The 24,222-nt window shown below is 43.0% G+C and overlaps 1 protein-coding gene across 1 annotated transcript in view; it reads right to left on the bottom strand.

Annotated features, from left to right (window-relative positions):
* Nucleotides 1-364: 364 nt before the first annotated feature.
* The window catches only part of LOC137524471 (lysosomal dipeptide transporter MFSD1-like), a 47,988-nt gene continuing 24,130 nt past the window's right edge, over nucleotides 365-24,222 (bottom strand). Inside the window, exons 13-14 of the mRNA XM_068244375.1 lie at nucleotides 7,356-7,467; nucleotides 365-4,414 (exon numbers count right to left, since the gene is read on the bottom strand). Coding sequence (XP_068100476.1) covers nucleotides 4,310-4,414; nucleotides 7,356-7,467 — 217 coding nt within the window. The 3' untranslated portion in view covers nucleotides 365-4,309. The remainder of the gene's footprint in view (nucleotides 4,415-7,355; nucleotides 7,468-24,222) is intronic.

Here is a 24,222-nt window from a genome sequence, read left to right as displayed (position 1 = left end):
TATCATTACTGATGTATAAAGCACCAACATGGGAAATATAAAAATACAGACAATGGTATACACACAACACAAATGGCTGTACATAATACAGAATTGGAAGACATCAAAATAATTACAGTAATAAATGTAACATGATGATCAAAACATACATCATCTTACTAAGCACAAAAGGGTGAGAAAGTCCTTCCCCTGTGAGCTTACAATGTAAAGGAATGGGGGGGGGGGGGGGGGGGGCGGCAAGAGGTAATGTATAATATGTATAATCTAGAGGTAGTCTTTTTTTATCCTTTCAATATTCCTAACATGCCATTGAGTGATTGCAGAAAAAAACACATGTAGCTAGAATAAACACGGGACTATAATGTTCTACCAAATCACTTTATTTTCACAGGGTTTTTTTTTCATTAAATGATTGAATATTTTATATATAGAATTTTTTTTTTGTTTGTTTTGTGTTTTTTAACAAATGAACTTTTTTATTAAATTACTTTCTAATCACCCATGGTGGAAATTTATTATCAACTTTTAAAGGGATACTGAGCACCAAATACACAATTTGTACTTACCTGGGGATTCCTCTAGCCCACAAGATCCCCTGGCTTCCCTCCTGGCTCCGCTCTCAATCTCTCTGTTAATCGGTGACTTCCGCCTAAAGTAGCCAGTGCAAGTCCTCGCCGCGCATCATCACGCCAGCCAGTGTGAGATTCTCACTCCAGCCAGCTTTATGATGCGTAGTGGCTGGTCTGATGACACATAGCCCCAGGTAAGTGCAAATTATGTTTTTAAGGGTGCTCAGTATCCCTTTAAGAAAGTTGTATGTTTATGTAAAAATTGCACGATAAGTTGAATGGCTTACTATTATCAATCATGTAAATCTCCCAATTGCAATTAAACAAATCTACCACTTCATGAAGCTTTATTATATATATATATATTGTCCCCAGCAGGGCTGTGGAGTTGGTACAAAAATCATTTGGCTCATTTTATGAAACCACCGACTCCAGGTACCCAAAATTACTCCAACTCCTCGACTCAGACTCCATAGCCCTGGTCCTCAGAAGATATAACTGACGAGAGAGAAAACGGAGTCCTGCAGGAAAAGGGCCACAAGTCTTCTAGCATTCCAATCCTCCACGCTGCTGAATCATAACAAACACATCTGCATTGGTTATCTGTTGCAGGCGGCGTATCCCAAATATGGCCCCAGCTCAGCTTCACATCTTGTGTGCTTAGTGTATTTCACTCAATCGGTCTACCTGGCTATATTTTATACACCGATATGCAAGTGTTTCAAGTAATGCAATATTCCTGAATCCCTTTCTAGTATGTGTTTTTCTATTCACAGCACCAGTATGTTGCCAACAAAGGCAGCAGCCACCTCTGTGCAGGCACTGTACAAAGTCATGGTTAGCAGCTACTGTTACAGCTGTAATGCAGAACATAGGAGAGAAGTGTAACTATAATTATGCACACACTTGTCTGTTTGCCTAAAGTACATGATAAAAACTGGCCACCTATGTTGAATATCAGAATACAGACTATATGGGGGAACCCATATGCCTGGCATTATCACAGTCTGCACAGAAGTACAGTCCACTTGCTGCCACAGATGCCCCGGATCCATTGCAGCGTGATAAGTGTGAATGGCTCCTATTTATAACATGTTTATAACATAGCAGCTGTTCACACTCCACTAAGTAATGGGCAGAGAACAGACAAGAAAAAAGAAAGTCTATTCACTGCTCTAGTGGGAACAGACCCTCGCTGTTCCTACACTGAAAGCACGAGATAGACCATGGGGCAGGTCTTCTGGTGCTTAGTGAGGGAGAAGCCACACCCCCTGGTTTGCCTCTTATGCTCGGATCACATGATGCAATTTTCTGACAGATTTACTGTCAGATTATTTCCAACATGTCCAATCTGATTTTTGATCGATTTTGCATAGAAGTGAACTGAAAATTGATCATAAATCTGATCAGGCATGTTGGAAATAATCGATCTGACAGTGAATCTCTCATAAAATTGCATAGTGTGTACCTAGCATTACTTTCTTCAGGGAAATAAAGGAGTGGGGCAGCAAGGAGTGGCACAGAATCCAGATAGCAGTTTCCAGGTTTGAGGTCCAATTTAGATTTGTAGGCGCTTTGCAGGATAAACAGATATCGCTGTGTAAAGCGACTGTTTTAAAAGGAAACTCGTACAAGAAAAAATATGGAGCAAACAATAATAAACCCTTTTTAACCACTTAAGCCCACAGGGTTGTTTATTTTTTTGCATCTGAGCAACTTTCACCATTCATTTGCCAATAACTTTATCACTACTCATCACACTGAATTGATCTATATCTTGTTTTTTCCACCACCAATTAGGCTTTCTTTGGGTGATATATTTTGATAATTAATTTATTCTAAATCCATTTTAACAGGAATATTAAGAAAGAAATGGAAAAAAAAATCAGTTTTTGGCCATTATAGATTGAAATTCATACTTTCTACCATAATTAAAACCCATGTATTTTATTTGCCCATTTGTCCAGCTTATTACACCATTTAAATTATGTCCCTATCACAATGTACGGCGCCGATATTTTATTTGGAAATAAGGTGCATTTTGTTCAATTTGCGTCCATCACTATTTACAAGCCCATAATTTAAAAAATTATATTAATATACTCCTTAGACATGCATATTTAAAAAGTTCAGACCCTTAGGTAACTATATGTTTTGTCTTTTTAATTGTAATTTTTTTTTTTTTATGAAATTTTATTTGGGTAATTTTTGGTGTGGGAGGTAAACACCTAATTTGAATGTAAAAAAATGTATTTATTTAAAGAGACTCTGTAAAAAAAAAAATGTTCAGCCTTGTTTCTTCTATCCTATAAGTTCCTATACCTGTTCTAATGTGGTCTGTGTTACTGCAGCCTTTTCTAGTTGCACAGTGGCTGTGTTATCTCTGTTATATGATCTAATCTTCTGTCGGCTGAGGCTGGAATGTGTGGAATGTGCTGCACTGTTTGTCATTGGCAGAAGCTATACACACCCTCTCCAAGCTCTGTATGAGTCAGAGACTGAGCTACTCTCAATCCTATCACACTCGTTAGAAGCCATGTCTTGTTTGTAAACACTGCCTAAAAATGGCAATTACAAGCCAGGATTGCAGCAGGGAGTGGCAGAAACAGCACCGGGGGACCCAGGAGAACATAAAGAATAGAATGATATGCTTTTTATTGTAAGAATTTTAGAGTACAGGTTCTCTTTAATAAAAAATGGATGTGGGTGTAGTTGGCCACAGTCAAGTCCTGGAAGGGTGATTGTATGCTTCCAGGAAGCATTAATAGGACGGGAAACTTTTTGTAACTCAGAAAAAACGCAGCCTCTGTAGGTTTTTCTGCGGGGGCCTTTGATCAATGAATGGGATCTATAATCCCATTCACTGATCGCTGGGCTAACGGCTAGCGGCTGGAGTGCACGCAGCCTATCTGGACAAGAATGTTCATCCAGACAGGCTTAGGGCTCTTTTCCACTATGAAATGCGATCGCGATCGCGATTCCGATCGCAATCGCGTTTCAATTTCCACCATGCGATTGAGATTGCGATTGAGCTACTATACTCATTATAGTCCAGCTCAATCGCATACAAAACGCGGCAGGACAACGATTGCGCTTTGACCAAAATCGCATCGCAATCGGATCGCACTAATGGAAATTGCTGCTGCAGTTTCCATTAGTTTAATCTACCTTGCGATTTGCGATCAGAAGCAAATCGCAAATCGCAGGCTAGTGGAAAAAGGCCCTAAAGTGGTTACATTTGGAACTTACTTGGGTTTGGTACTTGAAATCACTATTAAAAAGGATCAATAATGCAGCAGTGAGTATTCATTGATCAAAATGACGTATTAAAAAAACAGTCTTTGTAGAAAAGTCTTCAACTACAGCTTCCATCTCCTCTTAGTGGAGCTCTGTGTAGAAGAGGATACTGTAGCACTATGTGCAGCAATGTCTCTATCAGTACTCGCATCAGTACTACTTTTGTTAGGAAGGATCTGAAACACACCTCTCAAGAGAAACATGGAGGCCGTCACTGCTGATTACCTCCTAAAGATGCTGATCTTGGCTATAGTGCTGCACTGTTTGCCAGGCTAATTCACTCGCACGGAATAAAGTTATGGATCAAGCTTTTCTGAGCTGCATCCAGCAGCGACTCAAGATATAACCACCAACAAGGAGTATATTCAGGAGATCAGCAATGACAGCCTCCAGATTTCCTCATGGCGGATTTACTTTCAGCTGTGATTAGAGATAGCTCCAGCTTAGTTGATGGAGTTCCGGTCGTTTTCGGCATCTACGATGGGGGTCCTCTCAGATTCCGTCTCCGCCTGGGCGTTCTTCTTTGTCATCTTATTCAGCTCACCTCCCTGGAGACAAGCATAAAAAGTGACATCAGCAAAGAAAGTCAGCTCAATAACAAGCACCCACCCATTATAGCGGCAGTCTGAGCCATGCTTGGATTCATCCAATCACATGTGGACAGCTACTGATGCACACACTAGACTACACCAGTACAGTTTTATATGCTGATCACAATAGACCATTAGACCGCACTGTAAGTGTGTAAAGAACTAGCCTTATTTGCTGGGTAATCAAATGAAATGGAGAATCCAACTTTGTTGATCCATCCAGCAAGAACTTATTGCAAACTGAACAGGCAATGTGGCTAAATGCACATCACTGATCTACAGAGCTGCAGTCCTAAGGCCTCTACAAATAAGCTATGTTTATTTCCAATTGGCAAGCAATACAATCAAAATGATAAACTGTCTGGTGATAGGAAGTGAATTGTTCTGCCCACCAATTGGAAGTGACCAATGAACAATTGTTTTATTGCTCATTAATTTTTTTTTGTTTTTAAATCTGAGGTCCTAATTTTATTGCCAATAAGATACAAATATTTTTCAGAATAAATCCAGTCTTCCATCTAATGTTTATCCAACTAATCTAGGCATTCTCCACCCTAAATCAAGGGTGACATTTTTGTTGCGTGTTCAGCCTGTTCAATAAAGACCCACAGAGCTAAACAAATACTAGCTTAGGCTACCGGTGGCTTTTGCTGATAAAAACCTGCCAACATACATCTTGATAGGCTCTAGTTTGTTGGCATAATCACATGATGAGGAACCTATCCAGAGAGCTTGGTACACACTTTCAGTTATGATTGGCCAATCGCTGACCAATTTTACCTATACCATGTAGCATGAGGGTTTATCTACATAATCTGATTATAGTATTCTTGAAATACGATAACAGAGGCGCCAAGCAGAATAAAATTAGTTAAAATTGTTAAAAAGGGGGAAGTGGGTGGACTCACCTCCCTTCTGAAAAAAAAGGCCGGACAATGGACAGGTTACTTACAGTCTAAAGTAACATTAGTAACTCCAAAAGTGCAACGCGTTTCACGGGTAACAGTCCCGCTTCTTCAGGCAAACGATTTTTGGAGAGTGCAAAATCAGGTCATGAACCAGGTAGAGCGCCTTATAGTAGTGCTTATCGTATTCACTCATCTGTTGACCCTCCTACTACATGGGAGGTGGTAAAATTGGTCAGTGGTTGGCCAATCATAATTGAAAGTGTGTACTAGGCTAAATTCCCTTTTCACTATGAAAGGTAAGAAAAAAAAAAATTTCATTTAGCTGGATATTTACGGGAGATGCTGCCTGCTTATGATGTATGCAAAGTTCAATTCCTGGAAAGGAGGTCCAGGTGTGACCTTGGTGGTGTGTGTATCGTAAATGATCCTGATCTACATTGTAGTAGCAGTAGGGTATTGTACAGTGTTAGCCATCAGTAAAAGCAAGACGTTTTAAAATCAGGATGATACCACTTATTGGCTAACTAAAAATGAATAAAAATAAGCAAGCTTTCGGCCTTGTAGCCTTCGTCGGGCTTATATATAAGCCTGACGAAGGCTGCAAGGCCGAAAGCTTGCTTATTTTTATTCATTTTTAGTTAGCCAATAAATGGTATCATCCTGATTTAAAACTTCTTGCTTTTATCTATATTGGAGCTAGGGATCATATGTTGTTTTGTGTTACTCCATGTACCTGCACTGTGTCACTGAAGCTAGGAGTTTCAGCTTTACGGCTATATTGAAGTGGGGATCACAAAACAAACTAGTGCGACATATGGGACAATTTTAGAATTATCATATAAGTGATGACATTTCTTTGCAGCCAGCACTAGTATGCAGAATGATGCGAGTAATGCTTTCAGGACGCAATGTTTACTTAGATCCCATCCAACAGAAATATGAAACATGGCCGATCTTTAATAATCACTCTTAAGCCTGGTACACACTCCTGACTAAAGTTAGCCAAGGCGGACGATTACAACCACCTCAGCCGGTAGGCGTGTGTACAGAGGCCCCCGACCAGCTACGGCCACTCAGCAAGCAATCCACCCATCGGATCAACTTGACTGATCGGCAGCCAACTTCTTTGAAGACGCTGCTTCCCCACCCACCACGTGACGTCACGCGCGGGCCAATCCATCCTCCCTCCGCCTAGAAGAAATTCGGCCCAAAGTTGCCGCCCAAGGAGTTCGGGTCCCGATCCCCGACGGGTGACATCAGTTGTTAGGTTTGTACGCACCTTTGAAGGGAAATCTATCATTTCTTATCTGTGGGGTAAACCATAAGCCCGATTTCCCACTAATCACTTCAAATAAAGTATGATCGACCAGCCCACTGTATTGTTCTGTGTGGCCAGTGTAAGAGGTGCTGCAGAAGATTCCTAATTACTGGGAACAGATATTAATGCCAGAAAAGGAGTTGTGTGAGGTCCCTCCGATTTAACAGAATGAGGAAAGGAAATGGATTTTCCCTCTCTCCCCTCATTCCACACAGCAGTGCCAGTTAGATAATCATGTTTAGAATTTATCTTGATAGTTCCTTTTGGGCCTAGTCACACTACATAACACATGCATGAGCGCGATTTTGGGCATGCATTCGCGGTGGGCTACAGTGTGGACATTGGCGGCAACACAATAGAACTTGATGGGAATTAGGGCGCGTCATGTGATAAAATATTCTTGGCCGCATTACATTGCAATGCGCAGGAATGCACAGCTGTACATAACTGACAGCACCACACAGTGTGAATGAGCCCTTACCTGTATAATGTCACCTGCCTTACAGCTGTGAAATCCTGGTTGCCATAAGTTTCTCCAAGTGTTTGTGTGCCCTACTGAGCCCCTACATCCTCAAAACATACAGTAACACTGGGAGGCTACACTATCTCTAACCAAGCTGTCTGTATGTGGTAAGATATTGGACTATCTGGGTAATACCCGGTCCCACGTTACCTGCTTCTTGTCCACTAGGTTTAAGGTCACGGCGGTCGCTATACAAGCGATGGTATTTGCCAGCATGAAAATCATCATCTGTTGCCACCTCCAAAGGGGGATCTTAGCTTCACTACAGGAAGAAGAAAATCACAATTAATGTCAGTTTCTGTAACAAGTATATAAGTCCATCATCACTGCACAGCTAAATATATAAAATCAAGCAAAGTGCTGAATATGTTCATGAGTCAAATGTGCTTAGAACTACAGTAAACTTACCTTTTCTCCCCTCCAAATTCAGCTAGTCACAATGAGATGCATAAAGTAGGATGCCAGGCTACATTTCCCAGAATCCCTACATTACAGTAGTAAACGTGTGTGTATATGAAGAGGTAGGACTGATGTTCACAGGAAGTAGGTGTAAACAGTTGCAAGACCTCAATTCTCTTAAAGGGATACTGTAGGGGGGTCGGGGGAAAATGAGTTGAAGTTACCCGGAGCTTCTAATGGCCCCCTGCAGACATCCTGTGCCCACGCAGCCACTCACTGATGCTCTGGCCCCGCCTCCGGTTCACTTCTGGAATTTCTGACTTTAATGTCAGAAAAACCACTGCGCCTGTGTTGCCGTGTCCTCGCTTTCCCTGATGTCACCTGGAGCACACGGCGCAGACACAGACCATACTGGGCCTGCGCAGTACACCCCTGGTGACATCAGCGGGAGTGAGGACACGGCAACGCAGGCGCAGTGGTTTTCTGACTTTAAAGTCAGAAATTCCAGAAGTGAACCGGAGGCGGGGCCAGAGCATCAGTGAGTGGCTGCGTGGGCACAGGATGTCTGCGGGGGACCATTAGAAGCTCCGGGTAAGTTCAACTCATTTTCCCCCAACCCCCCTACAGTATCCCTTTAACAAGAAATAACAGACAGCAGAGATCTTTGTGGAGCGCTACTTAGCTGCAGCAAGTACAGCTACACACAGGATTTTTCCATTAGAAAAGTTAATTTTTAAATGTTAAATACCTAAAATTTACATTAATCAACATGATTGATTTGAGTGTTAGTCTTATCCCATTTTAGGTTTAGTAGGTACAACATGGAATTTGTATGATCTCCACCTGTTGTCCCGACCCCCCCCCCCCCCCCCCACACACACATTTCTTTAGATTGCAAGTTCACAAGAGCAGGACTCTCTCCCCCTTTTGTGTCTTGTCATTTGTTATTTATTTCATTAGCTTATTTTATTCATCATGCTAGATCTGACATTATAACCACCAGATCTGTATTTTGTACCAGTGTCCATATTTGATGCATATCATTGTCTGTATCAATAAGTACCCCTTGTTTGTTTTCCTACTTTGTACAGCGCCACGGCAATATGTTGGCGCTTTATAAATCAACAATAATCTCTACAATAGTGCATACACAGTACTTCTGCGCCTGCGCAGAACACTCCAAACCATGTGAGCGTGATCACCAGTGGGGCTTGCGCAGGCGCAGTAGATGCCAACCTGGCGAGGAACAAGATAGATAGATTAGGGGGGCCCTCCCCCCTCGCCTTCTGCACAGGTAAAATGAGAACCAATGTTATTTATTTGGCTAGTGCACACTTAAATGTGTTTCCCCCAAAAGACAGCAGTGAAGCACTGGCCTCAATTTTCTATCAATTACATCAGCTTTTTTGATAAAATGTGCATGTTTTCACACAAAGACACACATGGTGTACAGATAGTACATACAGAAACCAGGAGTTAGCTTACCTGGTAACAACATTTTAAGTAACTCCAGGACAGGTACACATTGAGACTCGGCTCCTCCCAGGAACAGGAAATATCCGTCAGCCTCTCTATTAATGAAACAAGGACCGAGGGTCAGGCAGTATGTCAAGGAAACAGGAACCATAAATACTTAACCTAAACCACTAGATTACATTAGAATACATATAACATAACATGTATATCGTGCAACATAGGATTCAGCAAGTAGAGATCCGCACAGCTTTTATAGATAAGTCTTGTTTTACTGATATCAAAAACACATGTATTAAAAAGAACCGTAGGGCAAGACAGTCCACTGTTTTCGGGCTCCTGCCCATCTTCATGTTGCCCGGTCGAACCAGACAACATGAAGATGGGCAGGAGCCCGAAACAGTGGACTGTCTTGCCCTACGGTTCTTTATAATATGTGTTTTTTATATCAATAAAACAAGATTTATCTATAGAAGCTGTGCGGATCTCTACTTGCTGAATCCTACTGAAGTCCCTGTGGTATCCTGGGAAGGTTTCCCGCACGCTTCACCACCTTGTCATAGCTACAGGTGGATGACCAGAGAGTGCGACTCATCCAAGCTCAAATATCATGCAACATAGGATATATATGGGGGTGGGTACCCCCACCTGTCCTGGAGTGTTACTTAAAATGTCGTTACCAGGATAGTCAACTCCTGTTTTTTCCAGTAACACTCCAGGACAGGTACACATTGAGATGAGCAAGAAATCAATCACCAATCTTAGGGTGGGCTAACTGCCTTTAAGACAGTTCTTACGAAGTCTTGATCGGTCTCAGTTTCCCAATCCAACCGATAGTGCTTCATGAAGGTTCCCAAACTTTTCCAGGTCGCAGCTTTACAGATGTTCAGTGGTGAAGTACCTGCCCTGTAAGCCCACGTAGTAGCGGCCTCCCTGGTGGAATGGGCCCTTAAGTTGACTGGAGGATTCTTACCCATTATCTTGTATGCTTCCAGAATGCAATCTTTAATCCATTTGGCAATGGTCTTTGTCGATGCTTTCAATCCTTTGGATTTCCCTGCATAGTTTACGAAAAGGTATTCTGATTTTCTGAATTCCTTAACCTTCTCCAAGTAAGTTAGAAGATTTTCTCGAACATCCAAATTATGTCGTTTAATTTCTTTATCTGATTTTGGATTCATACAGAATGAAGATAAGACAATCTCCTGTGTTCTGTGGAACATATCACCCACTTTTGGTAGAAACTCTGGACTTGTCCGGAGAACTACTCTATCACTAAAGAAAGAGCAATACGGTTCCTTGTATGAAAGAGCTTGGAGTTCACTGATGCGCCTGGCTGAAGGGATAGCAACCAAAAATACTGTTTTAAGGGTACACATTTTTAATGAATCTTCAAACTCATTACTTGTCAGTGCTTGCAAAACTAAAGATAAATCCCATTTCGGGAATGGTTTTACAATGATAGGTCTGTTTCTCTCCACTCACTTCACAAACCTAATTATTAAAGGATCTAAGGCTATTTTTTTTGTCCAAAAAAACTGATAGGGCAGAGATCTGGACCTTAATAGTACTTAGGGCCAAACCTTCTACGCCCTCTTGCAGAAATTCTAAACTTGTTGCAATTTCTGTTGATTGAAAATTAGAGTTTTGTAACCACAAATTAAAAGTCTTCCAATACTTCTGGTATATAAGTCTAGTATTATCCTTTCTACTTTTTAAAAGCGTATTTACTACTCTTGAGGATAATCCTTTAGCTTCAAGGACTGCCCTCTCAGAAACCACACCGTAAGTTTCCACTTTTCCAAATTTTTACTTGTTGGTTCTGGACCAATATCATCTTCTCTGACACTGGTATTTGCTATGGCTGGTCTATCAACATCGATAGAAGTAGCGGATACCAGGCCCTTCTGGGCCAATTGGGAGCAATGAGAATCATTTGACAATCTGATTTCATCAACTTTTGAAGAACAAGAGGAATTAAAGTGAATGTTTACCATTAAAAAAAAGAAAAAAAATCAGATACTCACCTAAGGAGAGGGAAGGCTCGGTCCTAATGAGCCTTCCCTCTCCCGGTCCCGCGCAGGATCCCCCGTGGCAGTATTCGACCAGTTTGGTCAAATACTGCCACTTCCGCATGCCAAAGGGAGCTTTCGGAAGCCTTCGGGAGCACTCGGGCTCCCGATGACGCGGCCGCTCAGTACTATGCATGCGCGAGCGCCCTCTATGACGCGCTCACGCGTACGTAGTATGGAGCGGCCCGTCTTCGGAAGCCCGAGTGCTCCCGAAGACCTCCGAAGTCCCTGCGGCGGCGGACGCGAACGGGGGAGCCAGCGCAGCACCAAGGGCACCGGGAGAGGAGAGGGAAGGCTCATTAGGACCGAGCCTTCCCTCTCCTTGAGTATCTGACTTTTTCTTTTTTTAAACGGTACCCATTGGCTTTAAATTCAATGGTGGAAAAGCATACACTAGATCTTGATTCCACGTCTGAGCCAGGGCAACTATCGCTACATGACTGTCCATTAAGTTCAGGGAAATTGTTTGCACTTCCTGTTGTATCTGTTTGCAAACAAGTCCAGCTGAGGCTGGCCCCACTTGCTCACAATAATTTTGAACAGACTGTGATGTAGAGACCACTCTGTATATGTCGTCTGTACTCTGCCAGGACATTGAGAGACCCTATCAAATGTACTGCTGTTAGTGATAGTAAGTTTTGTTCTGCTATGTCCTCTTTTGTTCTGCTATGTCGAGGATCTCCAAGGTCAGAAATAACAGAGGCGTGGACCTGGTTCCTCCTTGACGATTCAGATATGCTCCCACAGTTGCATTGTCTGGTTGTATTTGAACATGGAATGTCTTCAGAATATGTAATGTGCTGATTAGTGATATTTTTACCGCCATTAATTCCCTGAAGTTTGTTGAATGCTCCTTCATTGACTCCAGACACCCTGAACCTGGAAAGTGGATACATGCGCTCCCCATCCTTACAAATTTGCATCTGTTGTCAAGATCTTTTGAACTGGTAGTGGCCATAGTCTGCCTTGTGTGAGGTTTTGAACTACTTGCCACCATTGCAAGCTGTCTTTTACCTGGGGATCCACTGCCACCATCTCGTCCAGTGCTTACTGCTGTTTGTTCCAGTTGCTAAACATCCAGGATTGCAGTATTCTTGTATGTTTCAGAGCCCACGGTATTCTTGGAACAACTGATGAAAGCATAGCAGTAGGAGAACAGAGGCGCCAGCAGGATAAAACCTTCAAAATTTGCTTGGAGGAAGTGGTGGACTTACCTCCATGAAGCAGACACGAAAGATCTGAATAGTAGCAATCACATTTATTATATAGTACCCCAAAAAGTGCAGTGCAACGAGTTTCGCAGGCCAAGCCCGCTTCATCAGGCTATAAACGTGGGGACAAAACTGTAGACAAGAGACAGTACATTATGCTATAGTAAATTCTGCAGTTACACATTTGAATATCAATATATTGCATATCATAAAGCATACCATATGAAAAAATTACTTCGTGGAGATGGCATAAAAAGTTGGGTGTACAAGTAAACAATAGGGGGTAGAGGCTATGGTGCTTGTGATAGTAATGGGCTATGGGGTGTTTTTTTATACAGATTTGCAATGAGTGGTAATAATGAAAAACGGTATATGTCAGCAAGTGTAATGGGTAATAAAGCATTGAGAAGAGAGCAGGGGGCCAGAAATATAAGGTAAAGTGTACAAATAAAATAACTCACCAGAATTTCGGCAATAGCAGGTATAGCGCCTCAGTGAAGTGGTGGGGACGCTCAACTCCTTATATATACACGAGTACTTGCTAATAGGGCCAATTAGATGTGTGGGAGGTGTTAGGTGGGTGGGGTAAGGGCGAGTGTGCAAGCAGCCAATGGGCATTCGCCATCTGTGTTCAGTGTGTTGGGTAGTTGGGGGGGGGGGGGGGGGGGCGGATACAGGTATCATGGTGACCAAATGTGCAGCTGAATAGAGTACTGGCTGAATAGAGTACTGGTTAAGGGCACCGCCTCTGACATGGGAGACCAGGGTTTGAATCCCGGCCAGGGCTCAGTGGTGTTTGGACGCTGTAAGGGAGCCCATGTTGTAAATGGGCAAAAGAATGAACTAAGTAAAAAAAGAGAATATGCAAAGGGCTTTTTCAAGAACTAAACAAATATAATGACTACTATTTTCGATCCAGTGGGAATATAATTAGTATATTTGACAGAGGGATGGATGTGTAAAAGTATTTAGCTGCCATCTAGTGGACCAAAAAGTTATGACCAGGTCCTAAGACACACGCATAAACAGACATGTAAGAGACACATGAAAATTAATAGAAACCATTAAAAGAAAAAAAAAAAAAAGGTCATAACAGTAATAAACAAACATGGCTCAACTTAATAGTCCTGGACAATTATAGCAACGGGTAAAAAGCACATAAATCAAACCAAATTACACTTTTTGACATAAAAATATGTAAAATAATGATCAAGCCAGAGGTGTTGTTGTAAAACTGGACGATGTTACACTAAAACGTATTGGGACAAATAAAAAAAAAAAAAAGTCATAAAAACAAGACAAAAACAGGGCAAGAGAGTGGCCAAGATAAAAGAAAAAACGGTATAGGAGGTATTTTGGTCTATCTTTTCTGGAACTTCATTCAGACCCTCAGGGGTGAGGGTTCTTATAGTTTGTATCCAGAACATTTCATATTTTTTAAGTTGTTCGAATGCGTTTGACGAACTTGCATCAATTGAGTCAATTAGTGTAATGTTGAAGAATAGTGGGTTGTTGGCTGATGAAAGTAGTTTAAAATCACAAACACTGGTCCGCATGACAGCCGGGGGCCCCAGGTCTCTCTCACTCGCTGGGGCCCCCAAACCACCATGCGATACTTAGAGGGAAGTGTGGGCAAGCCCTGGACCTCTCACCTCCAGGAAACTCACCCTACCACTTCTAAACTGAATGCCAACTGCAACAAACACAATTGCTAACTTACAGTTAGAGCAATGTCCTGCCTCTATCTGGCCAGCAGACGCCTGGGGCCCCCGGCTGTCATGCGGACCAGTGTTTGTGATTTTAAATTTCTTTTTCCCAGGGTAGTCTCCAGGACAGCAACCCAGATGAGAGATGATCCCCTCCATTCACTGCTGGACAGGAAAAGGTTAAAACATACAGCCTCCCTAGAATGTATATAAGGATACTCCAGCTTACCCTACTCAGTTTGTTTCCTGTCCACGGAAGGAGAAGGTACTGGAGGCTGCTGTCAGAGCGGTCTGGAGGGCTGATGCCGGGCGGCAGGGTCCTGGGTAGACCATCTCCTCCCTTGTATGCGGCTGATCAGACGGAGTCAGTGCGGAGGAATGGCTGCCAGACGTTACAGAAGCCGAGTTCTGCTGAAGTTTTGAAGAGAGTGTGCGCGCGCACACGAAGGCGGACGTGCCGGATTGGTTGCTTCCTAGTCAGGTGACTAGGAAGTGACGTCGGGGCTCGGCGCGGACCGGAAGTGGAGTCAGCGTTGCTTTTCGGTACTGCAGAGTGCAGGTAACCCCTTCAGCGCTGGGTGAAAGCGCTGAAGGGTGAAAATTAATAAAGGAGGGCAAGTGTTCGGCGGAGGTTATTATGCGGACACATTTATTGCTTTTATAGCCGGCCTGCTCTGTCGACCACTGTATACGATGGAGTCGACAGAGTCAGGTCAGGAGGCTGCTGCTGCCGCTGCTGCGGAGGCGCCTATCCCTACGGTAACTGTAGTGTGTGATGCTTCTATGAGGCTGAAGCTAGGTTGCCATATTTGGGTTTCTTTACTGATGGATTCTCCCCCTTTTTTTCAGCATAAGACTGTGAAGTCTGCAAAGGGGAAGGATCCCAAGAAAGATACTCAGGCTCATCATGCTGGGTCATCTTCCTCCCGCCAGTCGGGTCCCGCGATCTCTAAGCTTAGACCTAAATGTGTTTTTTTGAGGTGTCAAGATTTCTTCAGATGCTTCAAGGCCAATCTGTAAGGATTGTACCCAAGAAGTTGTAAAAGAGGAATCTCCTGCTGTTTTCAATGACTTGCTAGGATGGATGAAATCTGAGATAGTTTCTACCTTCCAATCTTTGAAGGATTCCTCGAATATGGCTTCCACATCCTCTACTTTACCAGGCTCTTGCCCGACTACATCTATCGCACCCTCGTCTCCTCCTTCCCCGGGGGAATCTGTCTCTCTTGGTTTGACTGACAGGCAATTGACACAAGTTGCTAAGAGGAGGCGCAGTGGTGGTGATTCTGAGGTTGAGCTTTCAGAGGGGGAAATCTCTTCTCTTGAGGAAATGTCTGACTCGGAAGATGAGACGGTGCCCGTGGCTGAAAATACAAAATCCCCAAAATTTGCGTTCTCTAAGGATCATATGGAGGAGCTTTTGAGTGCTTTATATGCAACCATGAAAATAAAGGAAGAGGAGAGACCTCTTTCTGCCTTAGACAAAATGTACCAAGGTTTAGCTGATAAGCATACAAATGTGATTCCCTTGCATTCTACATAGAAGGATATGATTAAAAAAGAGTGGGAAGTTCCCGAAAGAAGAGCCTTTTGGCCTAGAGCTTTAAAAATAGGCGTTTTCCCTATAAATCTGAAGATCAAAAGAATTGGGGTCCAGTGCCAAAGTTAGATCCTACTTTGTCTAAGATATCTAGAAAAACTGCACTACAGTTTGAGGACTTCGGAGTCTTGAAAGACCCGTTAGATAAAAAGGTTGTCAATCTGTTAAGGCGTACATGGGAATCTTCTACCTTATTGTTTAAACCTACTATTGCAGCCACTGCCTTTTCTAGAGCACTTAAAGTCTGGCTCAAGCAAATGGAGGCCCATATTGCAGGGGGTACTGCCAGAGAGGTTATGTTAAAATCGTTCCCTAACATTTTTCACTGTATAAATGTTTTGTGTGACGCAGCCGACGAATCAGTTAGACTGGCAGCCAGAACCTCAGCCCTTGCCAATTCAGCTAGAAGAGGTATTTGGGTGTGAACTTGGGATGGTGATATGTCCTCCAAAGTAAAGTTATGTGGCATTCCCTGTGAGGGTACCTTTCTATTTGGTTCCAAATTAGAGGAAACATTAGAAAGGTCAGCGGATTCTAAAAAGAATTTCCCTGAGAAAAAGCGAGCGTTTACATTTAAACGTTCCTTTCGTTCCTCCAGAGTTCCCGAGTCCAATTTCCGATCAGGTAGGAGACAGTGGAGGCCCCAAAAAGAGCAGAAAGGAAAACCTTCCTTTCCTCCCATCTCCTTTAGCCAATCTAAAAAACAATGACGCCAGGATTCTGGTGGGAGGGAGGTTGGCGCACTTTATAGAGAACCGGCAGACTCTTTTCCACAACAGATGGCTCATAACAATTGTTCAGGAGGGTTACAGGTTGGAATTCACAGAAAATCCCCCGCTAAGATATTTAGTGACCCCACCTCCAGTTTCACCAATGATGTCCTCAGCCCTAGACGCAGCAGTATCCGATTTATTCAAGAAGCAGGTGATAAAGGTTCCGTTGTGTCAAGAGAAAAGAGGTTTTTATTCCCCAGTATTCCTAGTTCAAAAACATCAGGGAAATTTCAGACTAATTCTAAACCTGAAGATTCTCAACAGATCAATCAAATACTGAAAATTCAAAATGGACAACATCCATTCAGTCCTAGGTCTTTTGCAGAAGAGTTCCTTTATGGCCTCACTGGACCTTCAGGACGCTTACCTTCATCTACCAATTCACCCAGAGTCTCAAGCTTTCCTGAGATTTGCGGTTCAACAGTCAGGGGAGGTAAGGCATTATCAATTCACGGCCTTGCCATTTGGGTTGTCCTCAGCACCTTGGCTGTTTACCAAAACGATGTCAGAAGTTTTAAGACTGTCCGAGGTTCAAGTTATCGGCTACCTTGATGACCTGTTTTTTCTAGGGTAACTCCCCTATGTCAGTATCCCTTATGATTCAGACCTCTGAGTGTTCTGCAATCCCTGGGTTGGGTCATTAACTGGAGGAAATCCTCTGTACTGCCATCTCAATCTATGATTTTTTTGGGGGGATTTCAGTTGAACACTGTTGATCAGAGGGTTTATTTGCCTTTACAGAAACAGGAAATGCTTCTAACGAATGTGTTTTCCTTCCAGGAGGTTTCTTCCATCTCTATAAGGGGAGCTATGTCCTTATTCGGTCTTATGACATCCTCCTTCCCGGCTGTCCAGTGGGGCTAACTGCATACACGACATCTCCAGCACTGGATCCTTCAGGTTTGGAACAAGAAATTGCTAACGCTAGACAAAAGGGTATTGATCCCGCATTATGTAAAGACTTCTGTTCTATGGTGGGCAGACAGGATTCATCTCATAGAAGGCAGACTATGGGACTTCCCAGTTCAAAGTGTGATTACCACAGATGCAAGCATGTGGGGGGCCCACATGGACGGCAACCCAGTACAGGGAGCTTGGAACAGGTCTATGGGGAGGAGACACTCCAATCTCAGGGACGAGTGGTCCCTGAATCAAGAGATCTTCCAGGAGCTAGTAGTCAAATGGGGTCATCCGTCAATAGACTTATTTGCAACGAAACAAAATAAATGCGAAGTGTCAAAGGTTTTGCTCTCTGTGTCCCCTCGAGAGGCCGTGGGCAGTGGACGCATTTTCTCTAAGGTGGGAGTATCCTCTTCTCTAGGCCTTTCCTCCTTTCAGTCTCATTTCCAGGGTGCTCAGGAAGATCATCCAGGACAAGGCTCTGGCAGTTGTGATAGCCCCATTCTGGCCAAAGAGACCCTGGTTCTCTCTGCTGAGAAGGCTTGCAGTAGCAGACCCGTTTATACTCCCAACCAGGCCGGATCTGTTGTCGCAGGGTCCGGTATTGCATCCGCAGGTAAACATGCTGCACCTAGCTGCGTGGAGACTGAGTGGGAACTGCTCAGAGGTAAGGGATTCTCAAGAGACTTGTCAGACACGCTTCTTCAAAGCAGAAAACTAGTAACCAGAAAGATCTACGAGAAAGTTTGGAGAGTGTATTGTTCTTGGTGTCTGGAGAATAAGATGGACAGACAGCAGTCTCTTTCTGTGTTAGAATTTCTTCAGGCTGGACTAAAGAAGGGATTGAGTGCAAGTACGCTGAAGGTACAAACATCAGCTCTTAGCGTTTTCCTTCAGAGAAAACTTGCTGAGGAGGAGTTCTTCATTAGGTTCTTCAGAGCTATTCATAGGATAAGACCACTGGTTAAAACATTTGTCCCTCCTTGGGATTTGAGCTTGGTTCTTCAGACTATAATGGAACCCCCCTTTGAACCAATTGAAGAAAGTTCAGAAAAAATGCTAACTATAAAGACTGCCTTTTTATTGGCAATCTCTTCTGCCAGAAGAGTAGGGGAAATCGAAGCCTTGTCTATCTCAGAACCCTATTTGTTGATTTCTGATGACAGAATTGCACTCCGTTTAGATCCCGCCTTTATTCCTAAAGTGTGTTCCCGTTTTCATAGAAACCAGGAGATATATTTACCATCATTCTGTGATAATGCGAGTAATGAAAAAGAAAGACAGTTACATTGTTTAGACATTAGGCGCTGTGTTCTTCAGTATCTAGAAATGACTAAAGCATGGAGAAAAACTAGGGCCTTATTTGTTCTGTTTTCAGGTCCAAACAGGGGTAACCAGGCATCAAAAGCATCCATTTCTAGATGGATAAGACAATATATTTCCATGTCCTATCAGGTGAAGGGTCTTCAGGTTCCGACTTTGTTAAAAGCTCATTCTACACGATCAGTTTCTGCCTCCTGGGCGGAAAAAGCTGGTGTATCTATTGACCAGATCTATAGAGCAGCCACCTGGTCAAGTAAAAATACTTTTGTAAAAGCATTGTAGATTAGATGTGTCAGCAAGTTCCGATCTGTCATTTGGTAGAAGGGTATTGCAGGCTGTTGTCCCTCCCTGATACGGTAATCTCTGTATCTCATCTGGGTTGCTGTCCTGGAGACGACCCTGGGAAAGACACTAGTTACTTACGGTAACGTCTTTTCCGGGAGTCGGAAGGACAGCACCCAAACTACCCACCCGTTTTTATTTTTTTATAGGGTATTAAGATTTATAGATAAGTTAAGCATTATATGTGGTCATCTCTGTTATTACTGAGTAGGGTAAGCTGGAGTATCCTTATATACATTCTAGGGAGGCTGTATGTTTTAACCTTTTCCTGTCCAGCAGTGAATGGAGGGGGATCATCTCTCATCTGGGTTGCGGTCCTTCCGACTCCCGGAAAAGACGTTACCGTAAGTAACTAGTGTCTTTTGCAGCTTCCAGGATGCGGTTGACAGGTGGGTGGTTGGGGGGGGGGGGGGGGGGGGGACCGTGTGGGAGATGTGCCTGCGCGGGCGTCCCTGTAAACGATGCAATTCACGATTGCGTCCAGCCGAAGCCTCCCGCCTGAATGCTAATTTATGTAATTCCTGCTATATTTGGTACAGCAGGCAAAGGGTGTATGACAGTACACTGACTGGCGTCTGCTGGCCAGATAGAGGCAGGACATTGCTCTAACTGGAAGTTAGCAATTGTGTTTGTTGTTGATGAAAGTAGTCCCAGAAGCTGCATGATCTGTGTGTGAGTGTTACCCACTGACAAGCATTGAACCTCTTCACCTCGTTCATAATTCTCTGTACTTTTTCCTGTGGAAGAAATATCTTTTGTTCGACTGAGTCTATTAGAAACCCTAGGAACAAAATTCTGAGTTGGAACAAGTTGTGATTTTTCTTTGTTCAATATCCAACCAGCTTCCTGAAGTTGATGCATTACTATCTGTTTGTGTTCCTCTAGATCTTGTAATGACTTTGCCAATATTAGAAGGCCATCTAAATATGGTATTACTATTATACTTTTGTGCAATGATGCAATTAATTCTCCCATGACCTTTGTAAAAATTCTTGGTGCTGACGTTATACCAAATAGAGGCAGCGAAATTGGTAATGCTGAACGCCTTTCTCCATTTGCACTGCAAATCTTAGGAATGCCTGCGATTTTAACTCTATTGGTATGTGCCAATAAGCATCCTGAACATCTATGCTTGCCATGAACCTGTTTGGTATCAGGAGGTTTCTCATCGAATATATCGACTCCATACAAAACTTTTCGTATTTTATGTATGGTTGATTGGCTTTAGATTTAATATGATCCTGTATTTTCCTGCTGGTTTTTGTACCAGAAACACTTACAAGCAAAAACGTTTGCTTCTTTGAACTACAGGCACCACCAATAGATACTACTTGTCTTTCTAACATGTCTGTTATAATCGTTTGTAAAGCCTCTTGATGTTGTGGCAAAATCAATTTTTTGGTGACCACATATCTTTTTGGAGGTTTTTATTGGAACACTATGTGGTAACCTCTTTTTATCAAGTCTATAATAAATGGGCTCTTTTATCTTTTTCCATTGTGGAAGGAAATGGCCCAACCTTCCTCCCACTTTTAGAATGTCATTGTTTAGCTTGCGTTGCAGGGGCTTTAAAACTTCATCCCTGCTTTTTTGATGTCTATTGAATGACCAGGTTTTTCTTTCATTCTGTTTTTCTGGTTTATCTGGTTTATCTGTTTGGCAATTTTGATGAAAAAAATCTCTTTCCTTATCTGAATTGTTTCTTTTTAGGGAACGATTTCTTTTTGTTAGCCATTCTCTCAAGAACTTCTTCTAATTCCGGGCCGAAGAGACCATCACCCACTACCGGAATGGAACAGACTCTGTTTTTAGACGCCATACTTCCATGCCATGTTTTAATCCATAAATTCTTTCTTGCTACATTAGAAATACCTGCTGCTTTTGCTGTTAACCTTATGGACCCTGAAGCTGCATCAATAATATAAGCAACTACTTTATGCATCACTGTCATAGAATTTTTTAATTGATCCTTAGGTGTATCTGTATGAATATTCTCTTCTAATTGCTGCATCCATAATGCCAACATTCTAGCTACACAGGTTGAAGCAGCTGAAGGCCTAAAATTAGCACAGATCACAGACCAAAGTCTTTTTAATGCATACTCAATCTTTTTATCGGACTGGTCTTTCAAATGTCATGGATCTTCAAATGCCAACTCATCATCCTTATTAACTTGAGAAAAGGCTGTGTCTAATTTAGGACTTTTGTACCATACTTTGCAATCTTCTTCTTCTTCAAAAAAAAAAAAAAAAAAAAAAAAAAAGCGGGAAAGGTCTTTTAAAACCTCTCAACAAAAATAACTTTTTGGGCTGGTGCACACCAGGCGAGTTTTTTGGCGTTTTTGCAGCCGCTTGCGGCTGCGGATACGCTTGGTCAATGTATCTCAATGGGGTGGTTCACACCAGAGCGGGAGGCGTTTTGATGAAATGCATACTCCCGGGGTGAGGCATTTTTTGGATTGCGGAGGCGTTTCTGCCTCCAATGTAAAGTATAGGAAAAACGCAAACCGCTCTGAAAAACGGCAGTTCAGAGCGGTTTTGCAGGCGTTTTTGTTACAGAAGTTGTTCAGTAACAGCTTTACGTAACAATATATGAAATCTACTACACCAAAAACACTTCCCAAAAACGCAAAATGCTAGCTGAAACGCTACAGAAATAAGAAAAAGCGTTTCAAAATCTGCTAGCATTTTGCGGATCTGCTAGCGGTTTTTGGTGTGCACCAGGCCTCAGTTGGATTTTTCCACTGACTTGTAATTACATTTTTTGTTGACTGATGGACTGGAAAAAATAATTCCTGTGGATTTTCCATTCCCTCATATAATTTATCATGTACTGAAGCGGGTTCAGTAACAGCTTTGCTTAAATTTAAATCTTCAGATATAGCCATTCATAAAATCTGTTTCTGACACAGTAAATTTAAATTTTGACGGTTTATTATCCGCTTCCTGCGATACCTCATTAGAACTTGCAGAAACATTATCGTCACTGATTTCTTCCTCATCAGAAACAGTAATTGGTTTATTAGGTTTTTTTTTTTTTTTTTTTTTTTAGTAGCTTTCTTATACATAACTACTTCCGACACATGAGGCTGTGTCAATTGATCAGTTTGACTTTCAGCTAGTATGTCAGGTTTTGCAAGAATAGTAAGCTTTAAATTCCTTTAAAATATCTTTCAAATCTTGTCTGAAAGCATGTATATATATCTCTTTGAGAGGCAGATTCCTGCTGCATACTTTGTAAGTACAATCCTGCATAAAAGTTTTGTAGATGCAGGATTGACTTTGGCATTACACACAGGGCACCGTTTAGTGGTTTTAGCAGGGTCAGGTACATTAGTAGAAGTGCCCTGCAACAATAAATAAACAAAAAAAAAAAAAAAAAACACAGCTTGAATCAAAAAATGCCCCCATTAAGTAAAATAATTTAGCTTAACCACTTGAGGACCTAGCCTTTACCCCCCCTTAAGGACCAGCGCTGTTTTTTCAGATCTGTGCTGGGTGGGCTCTACAGCCCCCAGCACAGATCAAATGACAGGCAAAGCCGCCCCCCTTTTTTCCCCCACTAGGGGGATGACCTGCTGGGGGGGTCTGATCGCTCCTGCATGCTGTGGGTGGCGGGGGGGCACCTCAAAGCCCCCACCACCGCAGGATTCCCCCTCTCCTCCCTCCCCCGAGAGATCGGAGGCTGCACAGGAACGGATCTGTCCTGTGCAGCCTCTAACAGGCTCCCCGCTGTCATGTGACAGCGATCCCCGGCCGCTGATTGGCCGGGGATCGCTGATCTACTACAACGCTGCTACTGTAGCAGCGTTGTAAAAATGTAAACAAAGCGGATTATTTCTGCTCGTGTTTACATTTAGCCTGCGAGCTGCGATCGGCAGCCCGCAGGCTATTCACGGAGCCCCCCCGCCGTGAAATGACAGGAAACAGCCGCTCGCGCGAGCGGCTGTTTCCTGATTAATTAGCCTGCAGCCGGAGACGCAGATCTGCGTCGCTGGTCCTGCAGCTGCCACTTTGCCGACGCGCGGTATGAGTGCGCGGTCGGCAAGTGGTTAATGACCAACAGGCTATACTTATGTTAAAACATTAAAGTGACCCTCCGGACTAAAAATCTACTCAGCAGAACTGAAAAGGCTTGGTGTTTCTTTAACAGTTTCACAGCATCAGAACTTTGTTTTTCTTACCCAAGCATCATTTTTAGCTAAGCTCCACCCATCAAAGAAAAAAAGCCTGGGCTTTTTTTCCCTGATGCTATGCAGTGCATGATGGGATTTCCTATGTTATTCACGTTGCCTAGCAACTGGGAGAGGTGCTCAGGACAGTTGGAACTGTATCATGCTCCCTGTCACCTCATTTCAACCAAAAAGATGGCTGCTATCATGAAATCAAACATTTGGCTGTGGGTGGGTTAGAGATTATATTACCTATCTATTTTAATTAACATAACTAATGTAACTTAATGACAGTATGTTTGTTTAGGCTGAAGTTCCTCTTGAAGTATAAAGACTTTGTGCATAACTGGTATAGATCTCTTGTTGTGAACAGTCAATAGACAACAGACATTGCATAAAACCAAATTATATAATGAATCTGCCAAATAAAGTCCATGTCTCACATATTGCTCAAATCAATGCAATAAACACGTGAGTAAGGAGAAAACTGATCACAAATAGCCTGTACTTATCTCCTTAATACAAATGCCGCAGTGCAAAACCGTCCATAGTAGGAAAAAACACAGTGCACCGAGGGTGTAACGCTTTCACAGAAGTCCTCACTGCTAGTCTGGGTCCCCGCACAAGCAATCTCTCCTTTCCTGGCTCCTGCTTGTATTCAATCTCCGACATCTACCACGCTGTGTGAGACGCTGGGACTCCAGACGACCGCCCCTCTTCACTCAGCAGACCATCAGTGACGTCACGCATCCCGGAAGTACACCGGGATGGCATCCGAAAGTTTTACGCTTGACGCTTTCGCTACGCGTACTTCCGAACGCTACAGCTGCCCGCCGAAACCTGCAGTGATGCCTGCCATAACTCCTCTCCAGGCCGACCAGCAGGGGAAAAAGGTCTAAAAAAAGGAGGAAACACCATCTGGCTACCCCACAGGACCTCCTAAGACGGCAGGTAACTGCCCATGTGCCAACACGTTTCCCTAGCCACCCTGGCTCTCTGGGACAGCGAGCACACAGAGAGACCTGGATTCTGGACTAGAAAATATCC

The sequence above is a fragment of the Hyperolius riggenbachi genome, chromosome 7 (assembly GCF_040937935.1).
Source record: "Hyperolius riggenbachi isolate aHypRig1 chromosome 7, aHypRig1.pri, whole genome shotgun sequence".
In the NCBI taxonomy this organism is placed as follows: Eukaryota; Metazoa; Chordata; class Amphibia; order Anura; family Hyperoliidae; genus Hyperolius; species Hyperolius riggenbachi.
This window is presented reverse-complemented; position numbering and strand designations above follow the sequence as displayed.